The sequence below is a fragment of the Crocuta crocuta genome, unplaced genomic scaffold (genome assembly GCF_008692635.1).
Source record: "Crocuta crocuta isolate KB4526 unplaced genomic scaffold, BGI_CrCroc_1.0 scaffold41, whole genome shotgun sequence".
In the NCBI taxonomy this organism is placed as follows: Eukaryota; Metazoa; Chordata; class Mammalia; order Carnivora; family Hyaenidae; genus Crocuta; species Crocuta crocuta.
In genome coordinates, this window is record NW_027529428.1 from 11,376,618 (window position 1) to 11,397,696 (window position 21,079).

A 21,079-nucleotide genomic window follows, 5' to 3' on the forward strand; every position below is an offset into this window, starting at 1 on the left:
CTTTGTGTCAGGTAGAATTCCCCTGGGAAGCCATCTGGCCCAGGACTCTTTATTTGTCCAGAGATTTTTGATAACCAGTTCAATTTCTTCACCAGTTATGGGTCTGTTAAAATTTTCTATTCCTGTTTGACTTTTGGTAGTGTGTGGGTGTCTAGGAATTTTTCCATTTCTTTCAGATTGTCCGGTTTGTTGGCATATAATTTTTCATAGTATTCTCTAATGTTTGTATTTTTGTGGTGTTGGTTGTTACCTCTCCTCTTTGATTCATGATTTTATCTATTTGGGTCCTCTCTCTTTTTGAGAAGTCTGGCTAGGGGGTTATCAATTTTGTTTGTTTTTTCAAAGGACCAGCTGTGAGATTCATCTGTTCTGTTTTTTTGGATTCTATACTATTTATTTCTGCTCTAATCATTATTATTTCTCTTCTGCTGCCTTTGGGCTTTCTTTGCTGCTGTGATTCTAGTCCTTTAGGTGTGAGGTTAGGCTCTATATTTTAGATCTTTCTTGCTTCTTGAGATAGATCTGGATTGCAGTGTATTTTCCTCTTACTAGTGCCTTTGCTGCATCCCAAAGGGTTTGGACTGTCATGTTTCCTTTCCATTCACTTCTGTATATTTTTAAATTTCTTCTTTAATTGCCTGGTTGACCCATTCTTTAGTAGGATGTTCTTTAACCTCCATGTATTTGGAGGCTTTCCAAATGTTTTCTTGTGGTTGATTGCAAGTTTCTTAGCATTGTGATCTGAAAACATGCATGGTGTGATCTCAATCCTTTGATATTTGTTGAGGGCTGTTTGGTGTCCCAGTATGTGATCTATTTTGGAGAATGTTCCAGGTGCACTCAAGAGGAATGTATATTCTGATTTGGGATGAAAAGGTCTGAATACATCTGTTAAGTCCATCTGGTCTAGTGTATCATTCAAGGCCATTGTTTCCTTATTGATTGTCTGCTTAGATGATCTGTCCTTTGCTTTAAATGGAGTATTAAAGTCACCTTCAGTTACAGTATTATTATCAGTAAGTTTGCTTATGTTAGTGCTTAATTGCCTTTTAGTTTTCTTGATTGTTTCCTATGCTGTGCAGAAGCTTCTTATTTTGATGTAGTCTCAATAGTTTTTGCTGTTGTTGCTCTTGCTTCAGTGGACCCTATCTAGAAGAAAGTGGCTATGGCTAATGTCAGAGAAAATACTGCTCGTGCTCTGTTCTAGGACTTTTATGGTGTTTGGGTCTCACATTTAGGTCTTTCATCCATTTTGTTTATTTTTGTATATGGTGTAAGAAAGTGGTCTGTCGCTGTCCAGTTTTCCCAACACCGTCTTCTCTTGAGGGTGATGGCTTTATGAAGAAGAGGTCCTGTGGTGGCTTGCAGCGTAGTGTCCCCTGTTCCCCAGGGCCCTGTTCCCAGGAGTGTCTCTGATGTGTGCTGCGTGAGTTCTGCGGCTGTGTCCGGCCCCTTTATCCTTCAGGCCAGGCGTCTGCAGAGCCTCGCTTTGCCTGTTCTGGGCGGTGTTTGGCCCCGGCCTGGATGTGGTGCATTTGCACTAGGTCTGCCCCGTTCTCTTTGTGGAATGGGACTTATCACCGCTGCTGCTGGAGCCAAGGCCTTGTAAAAGTCCCGGATCAGGGCATGCAGGGGGAGCAGGGGCTTGGGGCCGTCTTGTGGGGTGGGGGCCTGAAGCACTTGAGACTGCAGGGGTTGTTGTACTGGGGCGTGGGGGGCCGGGCTTGGTGTAATCAAGTTAGGTGGCGAGTGTCAGTGCTGCGCTGGCTCCTACATGTGGCCCTATGCTTATGTGGAGGGGTAGGGGCAGGTGACATGGTGCTGGGCAGCTCAGGCTCTGAGCTGAGGGACTAATGTCCCCACTCTGTGCCCCTGGTGCTCTTCAGATCACTTTCCACGCTGTATGTGGGGGCGTTTGGCTGCCTTCTCTCCCACAGAGCAGTGCAGGGATCTCTGGACTGTATCCTAGTCACTCCTGCTCACCTTTAAATTCCAAGCTTGAAGCCCCTTTGGTCACAAGAACTCACAAAATTCAGGCCCTCTGATTTTCCAAGCCAGTGGCTGTGGGGATTTGTTTTCCCTGTGCTCTCCTCTCTGGGCTAGTCTGTCTCTTGCCTTCTCTGTGGCCACAGGTCTCTCCTCATCACAGCAGCCATGATCTGTTTCTCTCCTGAGCTGCTTCTCTGCACCTCCTACTTTCTTTTTTTCAAAAAAAAAAAATTAATATTTATTTCTGAGAGAGAGAGGGAGAGTGAGCAAGCAGGGGAGGGTCAAAGAGAGAGGGAGACACAGAATCCAAAGCAGGCTCCAGGCTCTGAGCTAGCTGTCAGCACAGAGCCCAACGCGGGGCTCGAACCCACGAACTACAAGATTATGACCTGAGTCGAAGTCGGATGCTTAACTGACTGAGCCCCCCAGGCACCCCCAGCCTCCTACTTTCTTTGATACTGCCTCCTCTCTATCTTCACTTGTCGAGTTTGTTTTGCCCATCTTCAGGTTAACTGCTGGGGTATTTAGGCTGAGATGATAGTTATCTAGTTGTATTTGTGGGACAAGGTGAGCCTATAGTCCTACTCTGCTTCCACCTTCCAGAAGCTTCCAAGGTATGTTTAACTTTATGATAAACTGAAAAGTTATTTTTTTCATAGTGGCTGTACCATTTTGCACTCCTACCAGCAAAATACGAGCGTTAGAATTTCTTTACATTCTCACCAGCACTTAGCATTGTCAATTAAGAAAAATGTAGCCATTTTAATATATGGGTAGTGAAATGTCATTATAATTTTAATTTGCATTTTCCTGATAGCTAATGGTGTTGAGCATCTTGTGGTTATTTGCCATTCACATAGTTTCTTTGATGTGTCTACTTAACTCTTTTGACCATTTCTTTTTCAGTTTTAATATACTTTTTGGGGGGAATAAGTTTAGATATACCGAAAGTTTGCAAAGATAGAGCAGAATTCTTATATACCCTTGACATAGTTTCTCTTACTGTTAACATCTTCTAGAGCTATGGTTCATTTGTCCAAAAACTAAGAGATTAACCTTCATACAACACTGGTAATTAATTTCCAAATTTTATTGAGGTTTCACCAGTTTTTCTGCTAATGTCAACGCCAATCGCCCAATCCAGGATCAATTTCAGGACATGGGGAGTAAAAGTTTTATACCCTCATTTTATAAATCTCCTGGGTATCTTCACCTTGTTGGAGAACTTGTGCCTGGAGCCATCTGGCAGCTAATCTTGAGTGATTTTTGGATCTTCTCCATTGTTGACATCTTGGGATCTCCCTTTAACCTTCACTTTGGGATTCTTTTTACCTTCCTCTAGGGTTGTTTGTCTTATTTTCTGTATCCCATGTCTTTTTTTGCATGGTTTCTTTCTCTTGGTTCATTATCTCATCTTGGCAAAATACTTATTTTGAAGCTTCTAGATAAAGGGAAGATGGAAGTTATTTTTGTATAGCTTATTCTATTCTGACATACTATTTTTTCACAGTGTGGTCATTAACTTGATTATTTTTGTTGATTTTGTAAACATTTTATTTAAATCCAAATTAGTTTGCATATATTGTAATCATGATTTCAGGAGTAGAATTTAGTGATTCATCGCTTACATATGACACCCAGTGCTCATCCCAACAAGTGCCCTCCTTGCTGCCCAGTATCCACTTAGCCCATCCCCCCATCCCCCTCCCTTCCAACAACCCTTATTTTGTTCTCTGTATTTAAGAGTCTCTGAGGGTTTGCCTCCCTCTCTGGTTTTATCTTATTTTTTCTTTCCTTCCCTTAGGTTCATCTGTTTTGTTTCTTAAATTCCACATGAGTGAAATCGTACCATATTTGTCTTTCTCTGACTTGTTTTGCTTAGCATAATACAATTCTAGTTCCATTCATGTTGTCACAAATGGCAAGATTTCATTCTTTTTGATTGCTGAGTAATACACACACACACACACACCACATACCACCTCTTTTTAAAAAAATGTTTATTTAGTTTTGAGAGAGAGCGAGAGCATGAGCATGAGCAGGGGAGGAATAGAGAGAGAGGGACACAGAATCTGAAGCAGGCTCCAGGCTCTGAGCTGTCAGAACAGAGCCCAATGCAGGGCTCGAACCTGCCAACTGTGTGATCATGACCTGTGCTGAAGCTGGACGCTTAACCGACTGAGCCACCCAGGATTCCCAACATCTTCTTTATCCATGCATCAGTCAATGGACATATGGGCTCTTTCCAAAGCTTGGATATTGTTGATAATGCTGTTAAAAACACTGGGGTATATGTGCCCCTTTGAATCACCATTTTTGTTTCCTTTGGATAAGTTCCTAGTAGTGCAATTGTTGGCTTGTAGGATAGTTCCATTTTTAATTTTCTGAGGAACCTCTACACTATTCTCCAGAGGGGCTGCACCAGTTTTCATTCCCATCAACAGTGCAAAAGGGTTCCCCTTTCTCCATATCCTCGCCAACATGTTTCTTGAGTTACTAATTTTAGCCATTCTGACAGGTGTGAGGTGGTATCTCAGTGTGATTTTGATTCGTATTTCCCTGATGATGAGTGATGTTGAGCATCTTGTCACATGTCTGGTAGCCATCTGGATGTCTTCTTTGGAAAAGCGTTCATGTCTTTTGCCCATTTCTTCACTGAATTATTTGTTTTTTGGGGGTTGAGTTTGAGAAGTTCTTTATAGGTTATGGATACCAATCCTTTATCTGATATATCATTTGCTAGTATCTTCTGCCATTCCATAGGCTGCTTTTTAGTTTTGTCATTTCCTTTGCTGTGCAGAAGTTTTTTATCTTGATGAGGTCGTCATTAATTTTACATACCAACTTGCCTAGGGCAGAGTACCCGGTTATTTAATCAAACGCTGATGTAGGTATTGCTGAAAAACTATTTAGGGGATGTGGTTGTAGGTGCATAGTTAGTTGCCTCTGTTTAAATAGTAATTTATTTTGATATGTTTTTATTTAAATTCTAGTTAACATACAGCATAATATTGGTTTCAGGAGTAGAATTTAGTGATTCATCACCTAATTGAAACTCCAGTGCTCATCACAACAAAGTGCCCTCCTTAAAGCTCATCATCCATTTAGCCCATTCTCAGCCACCTTCCCTCCAACCACTCTGTTTGTTCTCTATCATTAAGAGACTTCTACAGTTTTCCTTCCTTTCTCCCCATCCCTCCCTTATGTTCATCTGTTTTGTTTCTTAAAATCCACATGAGTGAAATCATATGGGATTTGTCTTTCTCTGACTTATTTTACTTAACATAGTACCATAAATCATTGACCTTGAGTAGAGAAAATTACCCTTCACACTATGGGTGGGCCTCATCCAATCAATAGATGGCCTTTGAGGAAAAACTGTTTTCTAGAAAAGAAGAAATGAGCCTCACAACTGTTCTATCACCTCCTGCCTTAGTATCCAGCCTGCTAACCTGCCGTTTGAATTTGACATTGGCCTTTTCTCACAATCACATGAGCCAGTTTCTTAAATCTACTGCCTATGTCTATGTCTCTCCTATTTCTCTAGAGAAACCTAAGTTACATACAGGGTATAGAATTATAGATTAGAAAGAAGTTTCTCTCAGAATTTTGAAGGCTCCATTAGTTTCTAGCTTCCAGTGATGCTTTTGGTAACTTTGATTCAGTTCTGACCCTTGAGCTTTATACAAAATTAATTTTAATTTCTGAAAGTCTCCAGACGCTCATGGTCATTCCTGGTGGCTTGAAATTGCATGGTCAGGTTCATTTTCATCCATTTTTCTGGGCATTCATTCCCTTTGAATCTAGAAACTCATGTTTTTTAGTTTGAAGAAATTTTCTTAAATTATTTGAAGGTTTCTTTACCTCCATGGTCTCTCTTTTTGTGGAATTACTATTGGATATGTGATCTGGTGGTATAGTCTGTAGAATGTTCAAATCGTTTTTCCCCTTTTAAAAAATTGTTTGGATATCTCCTCAATCTTCTAATCACTTTTTTTAAAAGGCTACATTACTTTTGTTTGCTTGTTTGTAAGCTCTGTGCCCAATGGGGCTTGAATTCATGACCCTGAGGTCAAGACTCAGATAGTCTGTGACTGAACCAGGCAGTGCCCTAGTCATTCTCTTAGTTACTAATTTCTGCTATTTTGCTTTTACTTACCACGAGCTCTTTGATGTTTTCTGAATGCTCGTTTTTGTAACAGCGTCCTGATCTTATATATCATTCGTATAATTTGTTACCTAATTTTTGTCTCAAAGTTTGCTTTTTTTTTTTTTTTTTTAAGATTTTCAAGGAATCTCCATACTCTGTTTGGGGCCCAAAGTCACAACCCCAAGATCAAGAGTTGCATATTCGACTGACTGAGCCAGCCAGCACCCCAGATTTGCCTCTTATAGTTCGTTTCTCCCAGTCTTCAATTTTCTGTGGGTATATTTCAGTTTCGTTTTAGAGAACTTCCTTAGATGTTTTGTGATCCTTAGCTGCCTGCATTAAGAGCGGGGAGTAAATGCTAGGAGCACTGGCGGTGGGGGAAATCGTGGTAGCTGAAATTCACTGTAGGCCACCCTGGCTGAGTCAGCTGCTGGGGAATCGCCAATGTTAGTATCTTTCAACTTTCTCCCTTGGTTGGTAAAGTAACTGCATTGTAGTGGTCCGATTGCCACAGTTGGGAGAGTAAAAGAAAGTATTGTTGTCATGCCTGAGGGTCCGGCATAATCTTGGGCTCTCCTAGGCAAATTAGAGGAAGACCATCTACTTCCTGATAGTGATATTCCTCACGGAACATTCTTCCATATCCAGTAGAGGTGCTAGAAGTCGAAATTGTCTGCATCTAGGAGCTGTGTGGAGGCAGAGGTCTAGGAGGTCTTGTCCTCCATTTTCCAACGTGCAGGCTTATTTATAGTCTTAAACTGGGAGCTACTTAAATTCCAGGCAGCAGGAGTGTAGAAAATCATGGAATTCACACAATGGAACGCTACTCAGTAGTGAAAACGAAGGAGCCTCTACGACACACAAGGAAATGGATTTTATGTAGTGTTGAACAGCAGCAACAAAAAGCCAGATAGAGTACATGCTATGTGATCCCATTAATATGAAGCACAAGAAGTGGCAAAATGAATCCAGGATGAGAGAAGTCATAAGAAGTTAATTTAAGGGCACTGATGGAGAGGCATGGATCCCACCAGGGGAAGGCACATGAAAGGGTCTATAGATGAGATGTGGGTAGATTTACACATTGGAGGGGGGAAGAGTGGGATTTGAGCTAGGTAAGCCTCTGTAGTGAGAGAATTTGTTAGCACAGGAATATTAGGGAAAGGGAGGAAAGAGTCCTCAGTAATTGACTTCACTAGAATTCCATGTTGAAATCCCAATCCCACAGATGCCCAGCACCAACTCTGCAGGTAAAAATTATTACTTACATTGAGTAACCATGGCTTTAGATGGTATTTACGAAACTTAATACTGTGTTTGCCTTTAAGAATCTTTTGCTTGAACTTGAAGTATTTTACATGAGCATCTTAATCATTAGGAATGTGTTTCTGTGGCCTTTGTCATTTTGCTTTCCAGTGTTTTCCTCCATCGTTAAGTCTCTGCTGCTGGGGAAACCTATGAGATGGAATAGATGCAATAATTGCTTAAAATATTCACTGTCCCTCTTTGCTGAGTCAATTCCTTGGTGAGAAGGAGACTTCGCACTCCTCTGACATCAGTCCTTCCCATCTTCCTTGCTTTGGCCAGTGAGACATGAGAAGTTCACATTCAGGAGAACGTAAGCCCCATCTAAGCAGAAGCTTTATGAGCTCCCATTGCCCGTTTCCACTCCACGTATTATTTCTTCTGCTATACAAGTCGTAGGTTCTAGATGGGGGCTGATCTGGGTCCCCTATCCAGAGAGATGTGAGGATTATTTGTTACCCACTGAGGTAGTAGTAGCACAAGCTGACTAATCCACCAGGACATTTTGAGAAATTCTCTGAAGTTGAACAGAACCTGCTACTGTATCTTTTCTCAGGATCCAGAAAATTTTCTCTGCTTCCACCATGAGCAATTTAGGATCCCTGAATATCTAAAAATGGAGAAATATCTAGTTTACCTTTTTTTAAAAACATTTTTTAAGGTTTATTTTTGAGAGAGAGAGAGAGACTGAGCAAGAGTCTCTCAGTCCTGAGCAAGGGGGGAGGGGCAGAGAGAGAGAGAGAGAGAGAGGGAGACACTGTGAAGCAGGCTCCAGGCTCTGAGCTGTCAGCACACACCCTGATGTGGGGCTCAAACTCAGGAACCCTGAGATCATGACCTGGGCCAAAGTCAGACATTTAACCAACTGAGCCACCCAGGTGTCCTAGGTGTTTTTAACTAATAAAAGAAATGTAAAGACTATAAACCATGAGAATTAATGTACCACCACAGTTGAGAACAAAATATTTTATTTCTCTCAATAAAACTATAGTTTACAATAGTATTTACTAAATAAATTATATAATTTCTCTTTTACAAGCAATAAACTAAATCACAAATATTTCAAAGACAACGTATATACACGACATAAGGCCTTTTATAAATAGCTTTGCTTTTCTCATTTCACTAGTAAACAGTGAAAAAATCTTTATAGAAGCCAGTTTTCTATAAAGTATATGCAGACCTATTACACTGATCTTTATATGAAACCAATTTAAACTTTTAATGACATGGGCTATGATTATAATTTTGCAAAAAAGAACAGAATTTATACTTTAGTTACCATTTTGCATGGATGGATTAAAAAAAAGATTACATATGTTGCTCATGTATAATCATTGGATGCATGCAAAATGAAATAATGCAAGTGTCAATAGGAAAATAGCACTTCCAAATCCAAAATGGTGATTGGCAATGGTCTAGAAAGCAGCTTAAATATAGTTCATGCAGTTCTTCACAGTTCAGCAAGCAACGGCAAATGATAGAATAGGGTGATGTTTTTCACATCACGTCTGCTGATCGGCCTATGGAACAAGGTTCCCCTGACACCTGGCAAACTCCTAAATCCAGTTGATTATTTCTTGTGTGCCATGCGGGTCAGCCAAGTTCCTCTGGGTAATTCCAGAGTGGAGAAACTTCTCTTCTCCAACTGTGGAGTGGTCACCATTTTCACTTACTGGGGAGGTAAAAAAGAAAGAAAGCAGCTGTAAGACTAAGTTTTGGCAATGGTTTTTAACTGCTCCTCAGGAAAGGGAACACAAGGTCATGATTACGCCCAAGCCTTGTGCCCGGGAAATGTGCAGGTAGAAGTCAGGGGGCATTAGGCTCGGGGTCCTTCTGTGATGATGACCAAAGCATTCGCTTCTCTGGTAGACCTATAGTCCGTAATTACACCAAGGTGTATCAAGTTCCCGCGACAGCACCGTGCTGAGCCTCGGAAGCAAACCGTGCTGGCCAAGGTCCATCCCCGACCTCCAAGTGGGCAGGGCTTTGGGCGGGTCTCTTACCGCAGGCCTGAAGCCCATCAGAACAACTTGAACATGGTCGTGACTCATGAATGCCGTGTTCATTTTCAAACACCATCCTCGTGACAGGGGGGTCAAAATACATCCAGCAACCATTTAACCTAAAATAGTAACCACTTCGGGTCACAGACTGCCGGTTCCATCTATGACTGTTACACCAAGATCTACACGGGAAGGCCGTACCGTGTTCAGTTTTTAGAGGCAGACATAGCACATGAAACCTACTGATTTCCTAATGACTAGAGCTACAGGATGTTATGCAAATAGCTTTTTTAAAAAAATTAACTAACTTCTTTTGAGAAAGAGCCTGAGTGGGAGAGAGAGGATCATAAGCAGGCTCTGCACCATCAGTGCAGAGCCCGATGCAGGGCTTGAACTCACGAACTGTGAGACCATGACCTGACTTGAAATCAAAAGAGTTGGGACGCCTAACCTACAGAACCACCTAGGCAACCCTACTTAACCTTCTCTGCACCTTCTGTAAAATGGGAGTCCTAAATCCTACCATATAGGGTAGTTGGAAGGGAGAAGCTTTTCTTTGGGGAAATACAGTGTGTGAGTGTGGGTACACATTCACACACCATGTACACAAATTAAATCTGGGCCATTCAGTGCCAGGCATGTGCTTGTGTCCTCAAGATAGTTGAGAAGGTTGGGGCTGTTGGAATGTGTGGCCCAACACCTTCATTTGGAGGCTGAAAAAGGAAATACAACGTTTGAAACGATTTTGAAAATTATTAAGAGACAATGTCAAAGATTCTGTTTAAAAAGGAGTATTTTATCAGGTAATTGAAGCTATTGGGAGTTCAAATTCTTAGTAGTTTCCATTTTGTTTCTAATTAATCTAAGTTAGGATTCGCCTGCCTCAATGTACAACCTGCTCTAATTAATACTCAAATCATTCTCCAAAAACAGCCCGGGGGTCTGGTGTCCTGAGCCGCAGCGGTGGGCAGAGTGGAAGCTGCCCACATTCCCAGGACAGAAGTCTGTCCAGTGGACTTTATTCAGGCTCAGTCAGGTCCCTTCGTGTGGCGCATCACCAATGAGGGACATAAAAAAGTCCACATAAAGTGACACGATCCTGGCCATCGGCTTTATCAGTCTTGCTGTCTTCAAAAACAAAATCCTCAAGAAGGTGACCGTTCTGTTCGTGTTCTCTAGATCACAGCTGGACGTCTGTGCCTGGTTTCTAATGATAAACTTGGCGAAGGCCATGACCCAGTTGGACCGAGCCATGCCTGAGGTGACCCAACACGGAAGGGCTCCAAACCCAAGATCCCATGACCACGGTTAAAAACCTGGGCATTTTGGTCTAGCAGAGACCCGGAGATGGGGCAGGAAAGTGGTCTTCCAGTTGCTGAAGGCCGGCCATGGGGAAGGGAGAGTTGGGTACTGGTTCAGTCCTAGGAACATGTCCTCAGCAGTAGTGGCACAGACGGCATGGGTCCTCAGGGTAGGGGTTAGAGTATCAGAATGTGTGCAGTAGAGTACTAAAAGTCTGACTCCCCTCAGTCTCTTCCCATGGGGCACCCTGACCAGCATGACCTTCCCCAGGGACGAGAGTCCCATTTCCCATCTGGTGAAGACCAATGAGTAAGACTAACTGGCTCTAAGACCAGAACCAGGACAAACTCATGGAAAGCAGTTTCGCTTTTAAAAACAATTTTTTAAAAAAAATTTCTCAGAGAGAGACCGCATGAACAGGGAAGGGTCAGAGAGAGAAGGAGATAACAGAATCTGAAACAGGCTCCAGGCTCTGAGCTGGCTGTCAGCACAGAGCCCAACGCAGGGCTCGAACCCACGAACCATGAAATCATGACCTGAGCTGAAGTCAGATGCTCAACTGACTGAGCCCCCCAGGCGCCCCGGTTTAGCTTTGACCTGGAAGTGTATTCTGACCACAGGGAAGGAAGAAAGTCCTCACTGAAGGAGGGGTGGATGCTGTCCCTGAGATAGTGTCACTGAGGCCTGAGGCTGATCAGTCTCTGGGCAGAGCTGAGGAAGAATCCAGAATGCACCGGACATGCTCACGCCAGCTGAGGGGACTTGGGCAGTCATGGTGGGCTGTGTCAACACATCCCAGAGTTGTGTTCAAACCAAACGATTTTATTAAATACGGTTAACAAATTTATTGTAAATAGTTCCTGTACCTAAAATCACTATTTGAAAAAAAGTAGTATTTGGGTGTCTCTCAAATTTAATTACACTGAGAATTTAGTAAACAAAGGAGACTTAATAATCTAATATGCTGTCTAGGGCCACTGGGGTAGCTCAGTCGGTGAAGCGTCCAACTTCAGCGCAGGTCACAATCTCATGGTTCGTGGGTTTTAAGCCCCGCATGAGGCTCTGTGCTGACAGCCCAGAGCCTGGAGCCTGCTTTGGATTCCACGTCTCCCTCTCTCTCTGCCGCTCCCTCTTCTCTCTCTCTCAAAAATAAAAATTAAAATAATGATCTACTTTCCTTACTATTAAAAACAATGAAAAATATTTTATACTCACCTAGTTTCTTTTTAAATTGAGGGTGCTGTAGAAGTTTCTTTTAAATTTGGGTTTTAAGTTTCTTTCAAACTCGGTAGCTCCAGCTCCGCCCCTCCCTTCCCCCCCCCAACAAAGTGGGATTTTCACTGTATTATTGCCCAAAAGACCAGCAACTTTTGAGGTGCCCTGAAATTCAACCAGCCCTGGCTTGAGGCTTTGGGAACAGAAATGCAAACTGGTGTTTTGGCAAGAGAATCCAGCCAGATCTCAGCGAAGGGATGACAGGTAGACAACACGGTCTGAGCTGTCACCCCCCTGAACTGCTGCGTGTGTGCAGCAATGCCACAGGTTCTTCCTGTGCAGGTGGTACTTGGAGAACACGTGGTATTTTAAATTCTGAGACCTGAAGGTACAGGTGTGAAAAAAGCTGTCATTAAAAGTAAGAGTATTTAGGGGCGCCTGGGTGGCTCAGTCGGTTAAGCGTCTGACTTTGGCTCAGGTCATGATCTCATGGTTCGTGGGTTCGAGCCCCGCATCGGGCTCTGTGCTGACAGCTAGCTCACAGCCTGGAGCCTTCTTCAGATTCTGTGTCTCCCTCTCTCTCTGACCCTCCCCTGCTCACGCTGTCTCTCTCTCTCAGAAATAAACAATAAAAAAAAAAAAAGAGTATTTAGGTACAGGCAGCCCCAAGGTAAGGATGGTCTCACTTTTTTTTGACTTGATGACCGTGCCAAAGTGGTAGACACTTAGCAGGAGCTTGGGTTTGAATTCTGATCTTTGATCATTCCCTGGGCTAGGGATACGTGGTATGATCCTCGCGTAGGATGCTGGGCACGGACAACCACGTGATCATGGTACCCACATGACTATTCTGTACCCCTACAACCTTTCTGCTCTTTCAGTTCAGTTTTCGATAAATCACACCTTATAAAATAAGCTTGGTGTTAGATGATTTTGCTCAACTGTAGGCTCATGTAAGTATCACAGGCACTTTGAGGCAGGCTAGGCTAAGCCATGATGTTCAAGAGCTTGGGTGTCTTACACGCCCTTTGCATTTATGATGTTTTCACCTTAGGATGGGTTTAGCGGGGCACAAACCCATCATAACTCAAGATTTGTACTTCTGCGGTCTCATCCCTAGTGTTTTTTTTATGTCTGAGTGTGTGACAAATGCATCTTTATTTCCACTTAAGTACTTAATTCAATGTCAGAAACTATAAAATAATGCACACTTGTGGTCAAAGACGGCAATGCTTTTTCGTAATGAAAATTATTTAAAGCACACACACAGAGAAATAAAAGAGCAAATCAAAAGCAGTCTGTTTGCTAACTAACCGAGAAGCCTTTTCGAAGGTTGGACTGCAGTGGTGGGGAAGCCAGACACCCCGGGGGCGACCCTGACAGTGGAGCACTCTGGGGTGGGCTTCCCAATGGGGGAGAGTTTTAAGTTCACTTCTCAGAGCCATGTGCAGAGGGCATCAAAGATGAGACAGACCTTTCATTTCTGAGGTCTCTTTTCGAGCCTTAGCCTGCCTTTCCTCCCCTGCCCCCCCACCCAAACTTTTTGCCTAAGAAACACACATCCTTAATCTAATGTTTTTCTGAAATGTTAACTTTTTTATTGAAGTGTAGTTGACGTACAATGTTACACTGTAGATGTAACAGACCAAAAACAGTGATTTGACGAGTCTGTTAGTCTATGCCCACCGCACATGTAGTGACCATCTGTCTCCACAAAGTGCTAGTACAATACCACTGACCAGATTCTCTGCTGTATCTTAGCTTCCCGTGACTTAATCATTCCTTAACTGAGAGCCTAGATCTGCCAACTCCCTTTCCCTTGCATTGGCCCCCGGCCCCCGCCATCTTTCCCTTTGTTGGTTCAGTTTGTTCTCTGTATTTCTGGAATCTGTTTCTTTTGTTTCATTTTGTGTTGTTTTTTTAGATTCCACATACAAGTGAAATCAGGTGGTAGTTGTCTTTGACTTGACTTTCGGGCCATCCATGTTGTGGCACGTGGCCAGATCTCATGCTTTTTTTCTATAGCTGAGTGCTACACACCCCCATCTTTGGGGTGCTTCCGTATCTTGGCTATTGTAACTAGAGCTGCAATACAAGGGTGCAGAGATCTTTTGGAATTAGTGTTTTCATTTTCTCTGGGTCAGTACCCAGTAGTGCGATTACTGGATCAGAAGGTATTTCTATTGTTAACTTTTTGAGAAACCTCCGTAGTGTTGTCCATAATGGCTGCACCAATCTACATTCCCACCAATGGTGTATGAGGTTTCCTTTTTCTCCACATCCTCACCAACACTTACTTCTTGGCTTTTTGACTCTAGGCATTCTAACAAGTGGGAAGTGATAACCTGCTGTGGTGTTGATTTGCATTTCCCAGATGATGAGTGATGTGGGATATCTTTTCTGTGTCTGTGGGCATAGGTATGCCGTCTCTGGAAAAATGTATACTCAGATCATCCTCTTCCCATTTTTTTTTATCCTCTCATTTTGAAATCAGATTGTGTGTGTGTGGCACAAGTTCTCTATGTATTTTGGAGATTAACCCCTTATGGGATGTATCCACTGGAAATATCTTCTCTCATTCAGTAGGTCGCCTTTTCGTTTTGTTGATGGTCTGCTTCGTTGTGCAGAAGCTTTTTATCTTAATGTAGTCCCAGTAGTTTCCTTTGGCTTTTGTTTCCCTTGCCTGAGGGGCCTACCTAGAAAAAGGTTTCGACAGCAGATGTCAAAGAAATTATTTTTCTTTTAGGGATTTAATGGTTTTATGTCTCATATTTTGGTCTTTATTCCATTCTGAGTTACTTTTTGTGTATGGTGTGAGATAGTGGCCCAATTTCATTCTTTTGCTGTAGCTGTCCAGTTTTCCCAGCACCAGTGATCAAACAGATGGTCTTTTCCTCATTGTATATTCTTGCTTCCTTTGTCAGAGATTGACGATAAATGCATAGGTTTATTTCTGGGCTATTTGGTTCCGGTGATTTGTGTGTCTGTTTTTATGATAATCCTACACTGTTTTCATTTCTGTAGCTTTGTAATATATCTTAACATCTAGGATTGTGATATCTCCAGTTTTGTTCTTCCTTAAGAATATTTAGGGTATTTGGGGTCTTTTGTGCGTCCTTATAAATATTAGTATTACCTGTCCTACTTCTGTGAAAAATGCTGTGTTTTTTAAAAAAATCTTTTTCTAATGTTTTACTTATTTCTGAGAGAGAAAAAGAGACAGCGTGAGCAGGGGAGGGTCAGAGGGAGGGAGAGACACTGAATCTGAAATAGGCTCCAGGCTCTGAGCTGGCTGTCAGCACACAGCCCGACGCAGGGCTTGAACCCACGAACGGTGAGATCATGACGTGAGCTAAAATCGGACGCTCAACCGACTGAGCCACCCAGGCGCCCCATATTGGTGTTTTTATAGGTATTGTACTGAACTTGGAGATTGCTTTGGGTAGTATGGACATGTAAAAAAAAATTTTTTTTAATGTTTTATTTCCGAGAGAGAGAGACAGACAGACAGCATGAGCAGGAGAGGGTCAGAGAGAGGAGGAGATACAGAATCTGAAGCAGGCTCCAGGCTCTGAGCTGTCAGCACAGAGCCTGATGCGGGGCTTGAATCCACAAACAGCGAGATCATGACCTGAGCCGAAGTCAGATGCTCAACCAACCGGACATTTTAAGTCTTAATTCTTCCAATCCATGGGCATGGACTATATTTCCATTTGTTTGTGTCATCTTCAATTTTTCTTATCAACGTTCTATAGTTTGCAGAATACAGGTCTTTTACCTCCTTGGTTAAAATTATTCCTAGGTATTTTATCAATTTTTGTGCAGCTGTAAATGGGATTATGAATTTCTCTTTATGCTACTTTGTTATTCTTGTATAGAAACTCAACTGATGTCTATTGATTTTGTGTCCTGCAGCTTTACTGATATCACTTATTCTAATAGTTTTTTTGATAGAATCTTAGTGTTGTCTACACCTGATAAATATCTGTGATCTACAGATAGTTTTGCTACTTTCTTACCAATTTGGATGGTTTTCTTTCTTGTTTGTTTGCTGTGGCTACAACCTCTGCTACCATGTTGAATAAAAGTGGTGAGAGTAGACTTCATTGTCTACTCCTAATGTGGAAAAGTTCTGTTTTTCACTATTGAGCAGGATGTTAGCCTTGGGTTTCCTCTATATGCTCTATATTCAGTTGAAGTATGTTCTCTCTAAACATGAATTTTTAATCAAGAATGGCTGTCAAGTTTGTGAAAGGTTTTTCCTGCATCTACTGAGATGATAGGATTTTTATCCTTTGTTAATGTGATTTATCATGTTGACGGATTTACAAATATTGAACCATCCTTGTAGCCCAGGAATAAATCCCATTTGATTGTGGTGAATGATCATTTACTGTATTGCTAAATTTGGTTTGCTAATATGTTGTTGAAGATTTTTGCATCTATGTTAGAGATACCTGGCCTTTAGGCTTTTTTGGGGGGCAGGGGGTAGTATCTTTGTCTGGTTTTGGTATCAGGGTAATGCTGGTCTTGTAGAATGTATTTGGAAGCTTTCCTTCCTCTTCTATTTTTTTTTTCTTTTTTAAATCTAGTTTGAGGAGAATAAGTATTAAGTCTTCTTTAAACATTTGGTAGAATTTGCCAGTGAAGCTGTCTGGTCCTGGACTTTCTTGGGGGAGTTTTTTGATTACCAGCAATGAAACCCAGTTAGTTATCAGTCTGTTCAGATTTCCTACTTTTTCAGATTCAGTTTTGCAAGACTGTTTCTAGAAATTTGTCCATTTTTTCCAGGTTGTGTAATTTGTTGGCATAGAATTTTTCATAGTACTCTTAGAATCTTTTGTATTTCTGTGGTGTTCTTGTTCTCTTTTGTTTCTGATCTTGAGTCCTTTTTTTTCTTGGTAAGTCTGGATAAATGTTTATCATTTTCATTTATCTTTTCAAAGAACCAGCTCTTGGCTTCATCTTTTGTGTTTTTAGTCTTTTTTCATTTATTTTGCCCTGATATTATCTCCTTGTTGTAGACATCCTTGGTTTGTTAATTTTCTAGTTCCTTTCAAATAAGGTCAGATTTATTTTTTAATGTTTGTTTATTTTAATGGAGTGTGTGGGCCAGCAGAGGGAGGGAGAGAGAGAGAGAGAGAGAGAATCCCAAGCAGCCTCTGTGCTGTCAGCATGGGCCGGATGGGGGGGCTCAATCTCACTAATGTGAGTTCATGACCTGAGCTGAAATCAAGAGTTGGACACTTCACTGCCTGAGCCACCCAGGTACCTTCAGATTTTTTTTGAGGTATTTTTCCTTGAGAAAAGTATCAGTATTAATTTTCCTCTTGTAAAAGCTTTAGCTGTGTCCCAAAGACTTTGGACTGTTGTTTTTAGTTTCATTTGTCTCCATGTATTTTGATTTCCTCTTTGATTTCTTTGTTGACCCACTGGCTGTTTAGTATCATGCAGTTGACCCTCCATGTATTTTGTGTTTCTTTCAGTCTTTTTAAGTTTATTTAAAGACTTGCATTGTGGCCTAACATGTGATCTGTGCTGGAGAACGTTCCCTGTGAACTTGAAAAAAAATGTGGATTCAGATGCTTTTGGATGGGATGTTCTGTATATATTTAGATACATCTGGTCTAATGTATTCTTTAAAGACACTGTTTCCATACTGATTTTCTGCCTGGATAATCTATCCATTGGTGTGAGTGGGGTGTTCAAGTCCCTTGTAAATGTCTCCCTTTAGGTCTGTTAATATCGGCTTTACTTACTTAGCATTCTAATGTTAGGTGCGTAGATGTTTACAACTGTTACATTCTGTGGGATTGATTCCTTTATCATCATGGCAATGCGCTTCTTTGTCTCTTCTTACAGTCTTTCTTTTAAAGTCCATCTTAGGTATTGATATATTGGTTTTTTCCCACCCCTCCACTTGGTCTATATGTATCTGTAGCTCTGAAGTACCCTGTAGGCAACACAGAGATCCTCTTGAATTTTTTATGCATACTGCTACCTTATGTTTTTTGATTAAATGTAAATGGCCTAAAGGCTCCAAAGTAATTATTGATAGGTATGTCCTTACTGTCATTTTGTGAAGTCTTTAAACCTACATTTAGAAAATGTATGTGGCCAAAAATATTTTTGTAGGAGCTGGAATGTGGTGGCCAGGCAAAGCTTCACAGGCTGGCCAATATGAACAGCACTAAATGGTGCATGAAGTCTCCACATTCCATGAGCCCTCGGGGTGATGCTCTTTTGTAACTACATCTACCTCGGGGTATAGCCCAAGGGCCCCACCTAAGTAGGATCTTTCCCTGTATGGTTTCCAAATACAACCGCGGTTTGGTTTCAAACTGAAATACTCATCCACCATAGGTGAGGAAAGGACTCATTTGATTTGGTTCTTTCCAGGCTAACATAGGTAATAACCCTGTATTCCCTTTTTCTGCACCGAGCCCCCATTTCTTCAGCAATTTCTGAATTCTGTTTACCTCAGCCCTGCTCTGTTTCCTTTCTATTTTCTGTTCTCCTTCTGGCTGATGTTCCTTCTGTTGCCATGAGAGCCCAATAATTAGTCCTGCCTGACGGTAGCCAGAGCAGCCAGCATGCCCACACACATGCGCATAAAGGGTTTATAATGCCTCACCCTTGGCTCTGGACTCCCCTCCAGCTCTGGGTTCACTAGATTGATTTCTCAGAACTCCCTGAATTTCAAACACGAAACAGCCACCGTTGGACTCTGGGGAGCTTAGAGTCTCCCCCACCCCCTTTTCTTAGCTGAGGCTCTATATTTATATTTAATTGTATTCCCGCCTACCTCACGATGGGGGTTAGGTCCCAAGGCACAATCACTTGAAGACTGACTGGAGGGGGGGCTTTCTCTTTGTCCAAAGGCTGCAGGAATACAAAAGTGCACCATATTCTGGAGGGATAGTTCAGGCTAGTGTTACAGAAACGAGGACATAGTGCGTGACCAGGTGAAACGACACCACTATGGCCTCTCCGATGGAAGGAACCTTAGAGAAGCTATGGTCCAACCTGCCTACCTGGACACTTTCAGAGGTGAAAACACTCTGCTAAGAACCCGGGACTGTAGGCCTCTTCCCAAGAACCTGAGAGGCAGAACGTAAAATGTGGAATGTTCTTGAAGGGCATGTCCAGTTGGGATGAAAACTACCATGTTGTGCCCAATGTGGCAGAATGTCTGTTGAAATCTGAGGTGCTGGCAGCACATGGCGTGCCTGGCCTCTTACCAACCGTTAAATGCCCGATCAGAGCTCCACGCCAACCAGCAGAGCGCACTCCGGGGATGCTGGGGTTAGGTTTCGGATCCCCGCAATGAAATGAATGTTGAAACAGAGAAACCACTGGGTTTTGTGGGGCACACACAAAGCACGTGTATACCATAGTCTGCTAGGTGTGCAACAGGACTGCGTCTAAAACACAACGAACCTACCTTAATTAAAAACCCTTATTTGCTAAAAATGCGGTCATCTGAGCCTCCAACAACACTGTCATCTCTTTGTGGGTGGAGGATCTTCCCTTGATGCTGGTGGCTGCTGACTGATGAGGGTGCTGGTGGCTGAAGGTGGGGGTGGCTGTGGCAATTTCTTAAAAGATGACAATGAAGTCCACTGTAGCGACTGGCTCTTCCTTTCCTGAATCGTGTCTGTAGGGGATGTGGGGCTGGTGGACAGCATCTTCCCCACAGTCGAACTTCTTTCAAAATCGTAGTCCATCTTCTCAAACCCTGCGGTGGTTTAATCCACCAAGTGTGCCTACTAGTTTAAATTCTTGGCTCTCATTTCAATAATCTCCACGGCATCGTCTTCAGGAAGAGATTGCATCTCGGGAAATCATTTTCTTTGCTTATCCACAAGAAACAACTCCTCGTCTGTTCAGGTTTTATCCAGAGGTGGCAGCCATTCAGTCCCCCCTTCAGGCTCCAGGCCCCTTGTGATTCCCACCTCTGCAGTTACGGACTCCGTGGAGGCCCGGATTCCCTCAAGGTCCTCCCTCAAGACCGGAATCAGCTTCTTCCGAACTTGTACTTAGGCTGATATTTTCACCTCTTCCCATGAGTCACGTATGTTCCTTATGGCATCGAGTAAATCTCTTCAGAACATTTTCAATGTACTCTGCCCAGGTCATAGGAATCACTATCTACGGCAGCTAGAGCCTTATGAAATATCTTTTTTGAGACTTGAAACTCAAAACAAAACAACTCCTTGATCCATGGGCTCCAGAACGGATGTTTTGTTAGCTGGTATGAAAACCGCAATCTTATTATCCATCTCCCACAGAGCTGTTGGGTGACCAGGTGCGTTGTGAGTGAGCAGGAACATTTTGAAAGGCATATTGTTTTCTGAATTGTCTCAATGGTGGGCTTGAAATATTCAGTAAACCATGTTAAACAGATAGGTTGTCATCTAGGCTTTGTTGCATTTAGAGAGCACAGGAAGGTAGACTTAGCATCATTCCTAAGGGCCCTAGGATTTTCAAAATGGTACATGAGCACTGGCTTCAACATCAACTCCCAGGGGCCTCAAACAAGATGGTCAGCCTGTCCTTCGAAGCTTTCAGGCCAGGCATTGACTTCTCTTCTCCAGCTATATAAGTCACAGATGATCTCTTCTCCTGATAGAAGACTGTTGTATCTACATTGAAAGTAGCCTCCTTAATTCTCTCAGCTGTAGCTCCTCCATCAGCACTTGCTGCCTCACCTTGTACTTTTATGCCGTGGAGATGGCTTCCTTCCTTAAACCTCAAGAAGCAACCCCTGCTGGCTTCAAGCTTTTCTTCTGCAGCTTCCTCACCTCTCTCAGCCTTCACAGAATGGAAGAGAGTCAGGGCCTTGCCTGCATTAGGCTTTGGCTTAAGGTGATGTTGGGGGCGATATGGCCTTCTATCTGGACCACTAGAACTTTCTCCATGTCATCAATATGGCTCTTCCACTTTTTAAAAAGATTTTTTAAAATGTTTCGTCTTGAGAGAGACTGAGCATGACTGGGGGAGACCGAGAATCTGAAGCAGGCTCCAGGCTCTGAGCTGTCAGCACAGAGCCCAATGCGGGGCTTAAAGTCACGAATTGCGAGATCATGACCTGAGCCGAAGGCAGACGCTT

General features: G+C 42.5%; 1 protein-coding gene and 1 long non-coding RNA gene across 7 annotated transcripts in view; one reads left to right on the top strand and one right to left on the bottom strand.

Annotated features, from left to right (window-relative positions):
* The window catches only part of LOC144227701 (uncharacterized), a 53,066-nt gene that overhangs the window by 28,614 nt on the left and 3,373 nt on the right, over window positions 1-21,079 (top strand). The gene's annotated exons all lie outside the window — the stretch shown is intronic.
* PIP5K1B (phosphatidylinositol-4-phosphate 5-kinase type 1 beta) overlaps window positions 8,396-21,079 on the bottom strand; it is a 307,134-nt gene continuing 294,450 nt past the window's right edge. For all 4 annotated transcript variants that reach the window (XM_077759415.1, XM_077759417.1, XM_077759416.1 and 1 more), the window contains one exon: window positions 8,396-9,119. In XM_077759415.1, the coding sequence (XP_077615541.1) occupies window positions 9,117-9,119 (3 nt within the window). In that variant the 3' untranslated portion in view covers window positions 8,396-9,116. The remainder of the gene's footprint in view (window positions 9,120-21,079) is intronic.